A 12,147-nucleotide genomic window follows, 5' to 3' on the forward strand; every position below is an offset into this window, starting at 1 on the left:
AAACAAATCCACATTATAATGTGGCCTCAGCAATATATCACAAGCATGCACCAAAATATACAAATATGCCCTCAACGGGCTAAATTACCAAAATACCCTTGTAATCAAGTGTGGACCCACATGCATGCATTTAACATCATATTATAATATAATTCACATAAACTTGCATATAATCATTTAATGGCATAATTAAACAATTATGGCCCTCTCGGCCTACTAATCCAGCCATTAAACAGCATTAGGGATTTTCGGGGCATTACAATTAAGCAAGCATTATATAGATTAGAATAGAGAAGAAAAATCAATAGAACATCATAATTAAATTAAATAGAAATCCAAGTGACTACATTAAACCCTAGATAAAAATGTTTAGTTCATATCAAACATGACTAAATCAACAAAATAATAATTCATAAACATAAGATTCACATACTTGAAGAAGAAAGAAAAAATATTAAAGTGCAGAAAAACTAGTCTAAGAATCAAAATTAGTCTCTAAAAATGTAATTAAAATCTAACCTAATTTCTAATTAAACCCTAGGTCTAAATTTATAGTTTAAAAAATTACGAATCCATTATTTTTCATAGGCGGGCTGTGACTTGGCCTTCCCTAGGTCGCGGCCCGTGTCAATTTTAAAGCCCCTCTGAGTCTGGATATGTCTTTTGGCGCCATGACTCAGGCACTATCAAGTCGCAACCCATGTCTTTGATGTCCCCCTGATTTAGCCTCTGACTTCCACTAGCGTCGCGACTTATAAGGGCAAGCCGCAGCTCTAATTCCTTTCCGCAGTTTGTGTTTCTGACTTCCCTAGAGTCATGACTCTAAACTCCCAGTCGCAGCTCTAATTCCATTCTTTCCCAATTTAAGCCTTTCAACCTTATTATTTTATCTAAAACTTATTTTAACTTGTCCTTAGCACAATTTTGAGTCGAACAACCACAAAGAGCTTTGTTTTCCCACCATTTTCTCTAATTTTTTACATTTTTCTCATGATTCGACACACCAACCTAGAACAAAGACAAAAAAAAGCGTAATATTTCTCAAAACAAATAGAATGACACAAAATTACAAAAAAAAAACACATTCTAAAACAACACTAAAATGAAGATATCAAACTCCCCCAAACTTACTCTTTGTTCGCCCTCAAACAAAGGACTCAAAACAAACCTAAACTCTAACAACTAAGACATTTTCCACAACATGTATTATACCCACAACAACAATTATGCCTCGAAATTATGAATGCTAATCATATAATTCTTAGAAAACTAATCAACATGTTTACTCAACTGTACAGTTTATTCAATCCAGAATTTCGACCAAAACTCTCCATCAACACACTTTAGTCTACTAACATTTTGAATTACCAAGTCATGATCATTAAATAAACGTATTTGAAATCAATTATTCTAACCAAATTCTTTCCAAGCAATCCATTCAAACCAAATAATTCCATAAGCTCACTTACTTGCTATTCTCCACTAATATAAATCATGATATGCATAAGAACCAATAGGACTTGTATAAGCTTGTAATGATGGCTTAGGTAAAGGTAGATGAAAAAGTAATCTTTAAGCTAACTTTACAATAAGCACATGACCCAAAAATTACCGACTTTACTTCCATAGTAATACAATCCCATAAGCCCTTTCTTGTTTTTATTTAGAGAGATGTAAAATAATTTTTTTTTCAGATGATAACTACACTCACCCAAACTTTACTTTGTTATATATTCATATTGGGAGTGTATTGAACTTTCTTTTTCAATATATATACTCTCTCTAATATTTTGTACTTTTCATTTTCTACACCCACTAAATCAGAGAGTAAATCAGGATGTCATCAATGAAGAAAATAACAAATATGTCCAGATAGTCCTTCAATACTCTGTTCATCAGATCTGTAAATGCTTCTGGGGCATTAACCAATCCAAATGACATAACTAAGAACTCATAATGCCCATATCTCGTGCGAAAGACAGTCTTCGGGATATCCCCTCCTTTGATCTATTACTGGTGATAACCAGATCGAAGATCAATCTTTAAGAGCACCGTCTTACCTTGTAGCTAATCAAATAATTTATCAATCCTAGGTAGCGATTACTTGTTCATAATAGTCTTCTTGTTCAACTCCTTGTAGTTAATACACATCCTCAGTGACCCATCCTTCTTCTTCACAAATAATATTGATGCACCCAAAGTGAGACGCTAGGCCTAATAAATTCCAAATCCAGTAATTCCTGCAACTGAAATATCAATTCCTTTAGCTCTGCTAGTGCCATCCTTTAAGGTGTTCTAGAAACTGGTTTCATCCCTGGTGCCAACTCAATAGCAAACTCGACCACCCGATGCAGTGGTAACTCCGATAGATCGTCTAAAAACACATCTAAGAACTCACAGACAAATATGGTCTCTGTCAGCTCGATTCGCACATCCCTAGTGGTATCCACTACGCTCGCTAGGAATCCTATGCAACCTCCATACAATAGGTCTCTAGCCTTCAGTGCTGAGATCATAGGAATGTGAGGCCCGATCACAACACCCAGAAACACAAACCAGTCCTCTCTCTCAGGCTCAAAAGTCAGCATCCTCCTTTTATAGTAAATAGTAGCTCCATACATGGCTAACCAGTCAATACAAAAAATCATATCAAAATCCCCCACAGCTAGCTTAATCAAGTCCATTGACAATTCCCTACTATCCACCTCTACTGGTAGGGATCTAATCCATCTCTTAAAAATTACCAACTTCCTAGTAGGCAGTAAAATCCCAAACCCCACAAAACAGAAATCACAAGGCCTACATAGTCTTTCAATCACTCTACTAGAAATAAAAAAATGTGTAGCACCAAAATCAATCAACATAGTATAAGTAGAGCCAGCGCTAGAAATCTGACCTGTCACTACCGAGGGATTGGCCTCAGCCTCTGACTGGGTGAGTGTGAACACTCGGGCTGGAGTCAAATTGTCGCCCTTCTTCTACTCTTCTTTCTACGAATAGGGGCAGTCTTTTCTTAGATGTCCTACCACCCCACATAAGAAGCATGTCTAGCGAGAAATTCTCCCAAATGGCCCTTCCTCCACCTAGCACACTTTGGATAACTTCTCCAGTTTTCATTGGCACCCTAGACCAGGAGTAGTAGAAGTGTGTGAGGTCTTCCTCTTCTGGTCACTAGGGCCTTCGCCCCTAACAGATCCAGTAAATGGAGGTAGCACCCTCCTGGCATCATGTCTCACGAAACTCTCGTACCAAATCTTATCCTCTGTGTCCTTAGTAGTAAGGGCCTTCTCAACTACCTAAGCATATGAAGTAACTCCAGGCACTGAGGTGATCCTAAAATCCCATGCTATCATGGGGTTTAATCCCCGAACAAACCTCTTTCTCCTGACAGCATCGGTTGGCACCAAGTCAGAAGCAAACATGGCCAACATGTCAAACTTCAGGGCATACTTAATCATAGTCATGTTGCCCTATACCATCATGGTAAACTCATCCACTTTCACAGTTCGAACTACGTCATTGTAATTGTAAAAATGCCCTAAATAGTACTTAATGAAACATTCACATTTCGTTGGTATTTAAAGGAAAGCCACTTATTATAAAGGTTTCAGTGGGTTCTTGCTTAAAATATGCAAGTTGGGCCCAATAGTTTTAAAAGAAAATATGAGTTTTTATGCAAAGTTCCAAAAAAAAAACAACCAATAATTTAAGTCCCACTGATAAGTTTAAAAAGTCTCATAAAACATAACATTATTAAAATGGCGTCTTTAAGTGATCGTTTTTCGTCCATAGGATACCCCACACCATACACACCAGGACGATAGAACTTCCCACATAACCATGTGTGCCATGGAGAAACCTATTTGCTACCTAGAAGGGAAAGTAAGGGGTTGAGCTAAAAGCCGAATAAGGAAGTACAAACAACAAGCAAGTAAGAATACAACAAATTACAAACACTATCATTCATCTTTATACATCATGGCATCATCATAAAATTGACATCAATATCATAAACATAAACATATCCACATCAACATAATGCCATCTATCATATCATGAACATCATAACATCATAACAAAATCATAAACATCTCCAAACATCATAAGATAATCATAAACAATTCCTTGTGAACATGGCCCACTCACTTGTCCATGCAACCCTTTGAGGTAAACAGGAGTCTCTGGTCCTTGAATAACCTCGGTGCGTCCGCCCTTGGAGTTACGTCTTTATATACTTAGTAACTCGGGTTACGTCTTCATATCTTTAGTAACCCATTTGTTGAGTCGCGTTCAACACGCTAACAACCATTACATATAACTCAGTTACGTCTTCATATCCTTAGTAACCTCTTTATTTGATGTGTCACGTTCATCACGCTCACATCCATTCATATCATACAGCATTCATACAAGCCAACATATCATCACATTATAGCACTTCATAACTCATAACATTTTCATTCATACAAACAGTCTTACCATTCATAGCATAAACAATCATAAATTCTATCTAACTTCCTTACCTCAGGTCCAAGCTAAGTAAAACCACAACTTCTCAACGAGCCTATACCATAATCAAAACGACATTCCTTAGCTTCACATAATTACTATATTGCCTGTTCATATAACACTACAAGAAAATGGGGTCTTTACCTACCAATTGTAAGTGTAGGTAAAACTAGCCTAATGGTGGGTAATATGGTTTACCTACCAATATTGAACTGGTAGAGATTGGTAGGTAAAAGTTAGTGGGGAAAGAGACTTTACCTACACTTATTAACACTGGTAGGTAAAAGAATCAGTGGACCCCACTAAGTTATAAATCAATTGATGAGTCATCAGATGACGTGTTTGATGACATGGCATCCTACGTGTATGTTGACATGGTTTTTGTAGTTTTACGTGTCTGATGACGTGGCATCATATGTGGCATCCTGCGTGGCATCCTACATGGCATCCTGCGTGGCATCATATGTGGCATCCTACGTGGTATCATTTTATTAACCCACATAGCATTATTTTTATTGGTTTGTTACACAATTTATATTTTGTTCAAATTTAATGGTTATGTGTAGGTAAAAGATAATAACAGTTATTTGTAAATGTTCTATATTAGAAATAAACTAGAAAAAAACCTTTCAATAATAAAATGTTTAATGCTAAAATTCTTTATAATGTTCAATACTAAAATAAGTCATAAAGCTATCATTTTAAGGTTACCCCTACCAAAATAAAAAAAAAAACTTCATAAAGTTCATTCTTTAGTAAATTAATGTAAATAAACTAAGAATCATCTTGTGACTCCCGAACTAAAATAGATGGCGACTCTCTTAAATTTGCATCTGAAGCTTGGTCTATTGGAGGTGGTGGAGGCGGTGCCATCAAATTGTTAATATCGATGGATCAGCATCTGAATTTGGCCTATAACCGTCACAGTAGTATCCATTGCATGCATCTATCTGTAAATGAAGAAAGTAATTTATGAAAAACAGCATATTAAGATACCACACTTGATAAAATTTAACCGCCACTACTCTGAAAGTTTCACCTGTCCCTATACATTCTTACAGCCATAATATATAAGTTCAGAAAATTTAAAGCATTGGCTAAGACCTTACAACTTCATCCGGAGCATCAGTTTGCTGCACATCACCCATGGAACCCCAGCACCAAGGCTTAAAGCCATTTTTGCTGCCCACTTAACATAGTCCTTTCCTTTCTGCCCAAACTTCCCTTCAATATTTCTGTATTCATTTTCAATCTGATAAATTTGCAGTAAGAACATATAAGAAAATGTGAAGCATATTAACAATCAAAGAGGTAGACAACATAAGGATTATGATTCAAATGAACTACTTTAATCTCTACATTTAGTATAGTTGAAAAAAAAATTATTCAACATGAATTCCACACTATATAAGCAACAAGGGACAAAGAACCAAAACAATCAGGGATTAACTCGTAATTCATAATTTTAAAGGAGACTTCCATTCTACTTCTGTGGTTCTGCATGAATCATACTTAGCATTGTTGTGTATATTTTCCATAAATAGAAATGTTACAAAAATGTTTACAAATACTCATAGGTCACAATCCCAACCTCAATTATACCCAAGAATTTTGTTCTCACCAATGACAGATTAAGATTATACAGTAAATTGGAAAGTACCTTAATGAAATCATCCAACATCAGATGAGATTGCCTTGTGTAACCTACCTGTCTCTTGCAAAACTGGGATTAAGACTTTCTGCAAGTTTGAACATTAGAAATGGCAAAAAGTTGGTAAATTTTGTCTCAGGTCTATCTACTCATTTAAACCACTTCAGAATTCAAAACCAGATAGGAATGCGTCCTATTAAAAAGACAGAAAGGCCTACTTTGCAAGGCTAGCTGAGGATGTCACAGACAAGAGACCATGATAACGCTGATGTCGTTCAAGAAAATGACAATTTTTTATTTATTTATTTATAAATATACAGAAGCTCATGCATTTTAGTCAAGGCACAAAGGTCACTAGGGGCACTTGAAATTCAATACTCAATATTAAATTTGTAATAAACCTATATATATATTCAAAGTTTAAGCTCATTTTGACTAAACAGAGTAATCACAAAACAAAGCTTGGTATCATTTGCTCTAACCCCAACAATATGTTTCCGGAAATAATCACAGCAGCTCTATAACCTACTACTTACCAATTTGTTCAAAAAATTTAAGAAAACTGATGTCAAAAGTCCAGTCAATTATGAGACGTAATGAGAATTCAATATTAAAATTTTAAAATATTAAAAGTAAAAGGAATACAACAAGTAGACAAATAAACAAAATTCAATAATCAGCAATAACAAGAAAGCTACATACGTAATTTGTGAACTTTATGTGACTTCAAAATATTGAACAAGTCTTACAGTCTTTCTTGACTAAGTAAAGACAAAAAAAAAGTGAACAGAAACAACAATGATAGAAGTCTCAGTTTAAGACAGGACACTAATCATCCAAAGCCAAATATGCAACAGATCCTAGATCCTAACTTACATGAATACCCAATTATATAATGGTATTGAAAACAACAATTGTTAAATTGGAAAAAAATGGTCATGAAGCAGCAAGGAAACAGCGACTTTGGTAAGAAATTAACTCTCAAAAAGACTAAAGGAAATATGTTCAATAACTACACAATACAAATTGAAGAGTCATACCTGAAACTTATATAAAGAGGTAGTAATATTCTATATACTTCTCATATACACTTCTCTTCAAATAGATGAGCATAGCCTTCTTCCAAAGCTATCCATTAACAAGAAAGCACAAACAATCCCCATGCTCTATCCCAATCCAAATTCTCTTCATCGACAAGAACTCTCATGAGTTCAGCTATGGCAAGTGATGGATGAGTATCATTCAACTGTAGAGCAACCTGAATAAGATGGAGAAACATAAACTTACGAGCATAACAAACAAGACAAATTCATATTACCATATTAATGGAAGAAAATACATCTAGATCCCAAATACGAAATCTAAAAGGTAAATTATTGTTATGATTAGTAAACAGTGCAATTCAAGAAATATCCACATCCAGCTAGGCACAAATAAGAACAACAATAACAAAGAAAAAAATCAATCAGAAACGAACAGAGAAAAAGAAGCTGGCATAACATTACACGGTTGTTGAGTTCATATGGTTACAAGGAAATTAAAAAATACACTAATTATATAGGAATTAGAACCTTCTCTGGAAACTCATCAAAGTTATTGTGACCATCTTTGAATCTTCGAATGATGTCTTGTGTGGATGCTGAGACAAAGAAATATTGCTGCTTCAATCTAAGTTCCTTCCCTTGAACATTTTAAAACTCAGAATAAAAGTGAATAATAAGTAACAAAGAATCCATTTCCAGAGAAATATAAGCGATAGATGAATAAACCTAATGAGAGTGGTCATCAGGATACAAGACGCTACTTATTGTTTCTGCTTTCTGGACAATAACATTTAATACCTCTCTTCAAATGACTCAATAACATCAGAGCATGACTGGAGATTCTCCAAAGGCTCCCAGGTGTTAGCTGTCTCTGGCCAACCACGCCTTACAAAGCAAATAACGTTAAGTACAAATATTCCATTAACAGATTAGATTTGACATATACAGGTAAAAGAACAAGAAATGCAAAGTTAAGTAAAAGGAGAAAGAGGAAGAGGGTTGGGATATGCACCATTTGATGAGGTACTGAAGCTGACCCTATTGTTGGTTTTGGTTTTGGAAAACAAAGGAAAAGACTTTTAGGGATAATCAAGAAAGTAGAGCAAACCCACGAAATTATTGAAGAGAAGGGTATAGAAAAAGTACCTTGCGGACCCTTTTACGGCGAATGGCTTCGATTTCGTAGAAGCCGTCGTCAAGCTTGGGACGCTCAGTGTTTTCATTAGCATCATCATTATCAGCTTCATCATCGTCCTCGTCTTCGTTGTTTTCAGCATCTTGAGTATCCGGTTGGGGCTGGGCATCGTGGAGTTTTAGATGGGCATCTTGCTGTTCAAGAGAAAGAGGGAAAAGTGAAGGGTCGGGCTGAGACAAGGAGCCATTGGGTGTTGGGTTAGTGTCGGAATCTCCGCCTAAATTTGAGTCCCAGCTCTAAGAGGGAGAGAGAGAAGACAACCAGAGCATTTTTTTTTTATGTCTGAAAGGATTAAATGATAAAGTATATATTATTATGATTTTGTTTTTACTAGTAGTTAGAATTAATTTAATTTTAATTTTTGTTTTTGTAATGTTTATTTGTTTTTAAGATTTGTACCTTTGTTAAAAATAATATGACATGTTAAAAATAAGTAAGATGATATGTAGGATATTTTTAACACATCATCACACAACTCAACATCATTTTTATTAAAAATTAAAATAATAAGAGGGAAATATTGGCGCCAAATGCAAAAAAAATTCCCTCCAGTATATGTGTAGGGTAACACTCTTTACTTACCCATATTATTAGTAGATAATCATCCTTCTAAAATATTATAATATTGGCAATATTTACCTACCAATAAATCTTACGAATAAATATTGGTGGGTAAAGGTTCCCTTTACCTACCAATATATATTGGTAGGTAAAATATTGGTAGGTAAATATCAGATTTCTTGTAGTGTAACTCATGTGTCCATGGGCCATGCACACATGGTGAGAGTTACACACAACATACAAATATGCATATTTACACATAAGATCATAAAAAGAATAATTCTCATTCTACCTATATCGCATGCATGATTCTTCTATAAAAACTACATGGTTGCATAATAGACATAATTTTGGACGTAAAAGTGAATTTGCATGTAACATGCATACGTGAGAACATTGCGTAATTGAGGCATTTAAAACGATAATTCTATGCGTCTTACTTCTATCGTTTTAAAATAATAGACATGTAACATGCTTTGTTTACTATTCATTATGTTCTTAAAAATTACTAGGTTGATTAAATCTCTCAAGACATTATTTTTATTTCATAAAAATAATTTTATTTAGCCATTTAAAATATATGTGATAAATCCACTTATTATTTTCAAATTACAAATAATTATCAAAGGCTTGAAATTTATTTAAAATACCTATGATTATCATGTTTCCTTAGAAAATATCAATTTAATTTTAATTAATTGTGTTACATAATTGATGTGAAAATATATATATTTAAGTGTAGGAAAAATACATTTTTGCTTGAATTATTTTAAGACTTAATTCTATGTAACATAAATTCATATGTGACAATTAAATGATTATTTTAAACTTACTAAACTAAACTTTCAGCCACCATTTAATTTCTTTAAAAATCACAAATAAATTAAGTTCACTATTTTTCATAATAAAAAAAATAAAAATCATAACTATTAAAATAAACACTCATACTATATTAAAAATATCATTTTTAATATTACCATAGTTTAAGATATTAATTTATTTCAAAATACCAATCAAATTCCTTTTATTGAAACACACTTTACATTTTTAAACAAAAATTCAAGCAATCAAATTTATCATTAAAATCACCATGCTTATTTTTAAAAACTCATATTTTCTCAAAAATATATATATAAAAAATCTGTATGTATTTATTTACACAAAATATCATTTCAAGGCATAATTAAATTTCCCATTAAGTTTCTTAAAACATCAAAACACTTGCAAGGTTTATTTAAGCACTCAAAACATTATTCTCATCATAAACAACATCATTTTTGCACAAAAATCAGTAAGCACATTAAATCATAAAATTCATTCTTTTCATTATATTCACGAAATTCATGCTTATTTATGTACAATATTCCAACACAAACCCTAGCATGCTTCTAACCTCTATAACCATTTTAATCACACCATGAGCATACAATAATTCATCAACCACCTTGAAACATACTCACAAGTCATACACAAATAATCATCTTTGATCTTGTCTAAATATACTATTGTCATATCACTACCATGCAAGTATTCTAAAAGAAACAAAACCAATATGTATCCTTTCAAAATCTTACAACAACCTATCATGTTTATAAGATTTTCATTGAGAAAAAACATAATAAAAATAACCATCATGCTTTTGAATATCAACTTTAGGTCGAAATCCCCATAGCTAAAAAAATCAAATCCTTTCATGTTATTTTTAAAAGAGATATTCATCATCAATTTTATAGATCACAATTTAAAACCTTTGTATATTTTCTCATAGAGTCTTTAAGCCAAAACATACCCATTATCAAATCATAAAAGATCTTTAAACAACATATCATCAACACCACATTTCAATAATATTAATCATCTAATATATCAAAGGAGAACAAAACAATGAATCACCATTTCAAACAATATTCTCCAAACCACAAGAAACCAAAGATAAAAACAATAACCATAAGACAAAAATGTTCCCATTACCTCTCTTACTAGAACTCAAGGACAATAGTGACAATAACCCAAACTATGGCCACCATTTGTTCAAGCCTAGGGTTTCGAATCCCACATGAAGAAAAGAAAAAAAAATGATCTTAGATTCAAAATGAGGTAGAAATTAACATCACTCTGAAGCCAAATACTTACCCTAGGGATTTCGAACACTAGCCTCCAATCCTCTTGCAACAAAATCCAAACCTATCATCACCATCATTTTGCCTTGCTTAGAATCAAGATGTAGAGGAGACAAAATATAATGCTATGAACCTTAACCCATACCTTAGGATCCCAAGCCTTAGCCTCTTCTTTCTTGTCCTTCTCTTCTCCTTCACGTTCTTCTTCTCCACCTCTCTCTCCAGAACTCACGAGCTCTCCCTCTCCCTTCTCTCTAAGCACACGGCAGCCACCAAGCCAAATGAGCCTTCAATCTCTTTCTTATTTTCTATTTAAATGCCTCAATCTTCAAAACCTAGCTAAGGAAAATGTAATTATCATTTTCCTTTATTTTTCCTAAATCAAAATAAAATTCAATTAAAAATTATACCCAGCCAATCAATCCATTTTATCATTGACAGCACACTAATTCCTCTCTTGTCTTCCTTGGCTGTCCATGGCTAATAAAGGAAATAATGCTATTCTCGTAACTCTAGGGTGCTGAGACTTGGGACTGGGTTTTGACCCGTTTCTATAATGTTTTAGGAAAAATAATATTCACAGAAAATGTAGATAATTTCATTAGTTTTCCAACGGTAGTAGTTGTGTCTAAATTGGATATTTACAGCCCATGTTATATCCATTTTACTGAGGCTGGGTCTAAGGTTACGGGAATTGAAAAATGACAACTCTATCCTTTCTCACTATTTGTTTCCCAATATTTTTCTTGTGTGAACACAAGCCTCTTTATTTCCCTTTCTTTTTATTTTCTTTTTAAATCCCTTAATTAAATAAAAATAAATAAACCAATAAAAGGAAATTAATGTGTAGAAAACTATTGCATGCACACCATGCAACCATGCACATGCACATACTCAATCACTAGGGTGCATCACTACCTACCATGCACCTTAGTGCATTCAACCAAATCTCACATGATCACATTTTAAAAATAAAAATAATTACATATCATTTAACAATTAATTTCACAAAAATGCTACCAACAATTCTAACAATTAAATAAAATAACAAACCATTAAATACAACAA

The 12,147-nt window shown here is 33.5% G+C and overlaps 1 protein-coding gene and 1 long non-coding RNA gene across 2 annotated transcripts; both read right to left on the reverse strand.

Annotated features, from left to right (window-relative positions):
* Positions 1-5,142: 5,142 nt before the first annotated feature.
* On the reverse strand, positions 5,143-6,347 carry LOC133831871 (uncharacterized). Its single transcript, XR_009892562.1, has 3 exons — positions 6,170-6,347; positions 5,614-5,744; positions 5,143-5,459 (listed from the first exon to the last, which is right to left on the reverse strand). It is a non-coding gene; the product is annotated as an uncharacterized LOC133831871 (long non-coding RNA).
* Positions 6,348-6,819: 472 nt separating this feature from the next.
* Positions 6,820-8,820, reverse strand: LOC133831908 (uncharacterized). Its single transcript, XM_062262333.1, has 5 exons — positions 8,350-8,820; positions 8,216-8,241; positions 8,002-8,088; positions 7,732-7,799; positions 6,820-7,418 (listed from the first exon to the last, which is right to left on the reverse strand). The coding sequence occupies exons 1-5, from the start codon at positions 8,505-8,507 to the stop codon at positions 7,296-7,298; spliced, it is 462 nt and encodes a 153-aa protein (XP_062118317.1). The 5' UTR covers positions 8,508-8,820; the 3' UTR covers positions 6,820-7,295.
* Between the last annotated feature and the right edge of the window lie 3,327 nt (positions 8,821-12,147).

This window comes from Humulus lupulus, chromosome 1 (assembly GCF_963169125.1).
Source record: "Humulus lupulus chromosome 1, drHumLupu1.1, whole genome shotgun sequence".
Classification (NCBI taxonomy): Eukaryota; Viridiplantae; Streptophyta; class Magnoliopsida; order Rosales; family Cannabaceae; genus Humulus; species Humulus lupulus.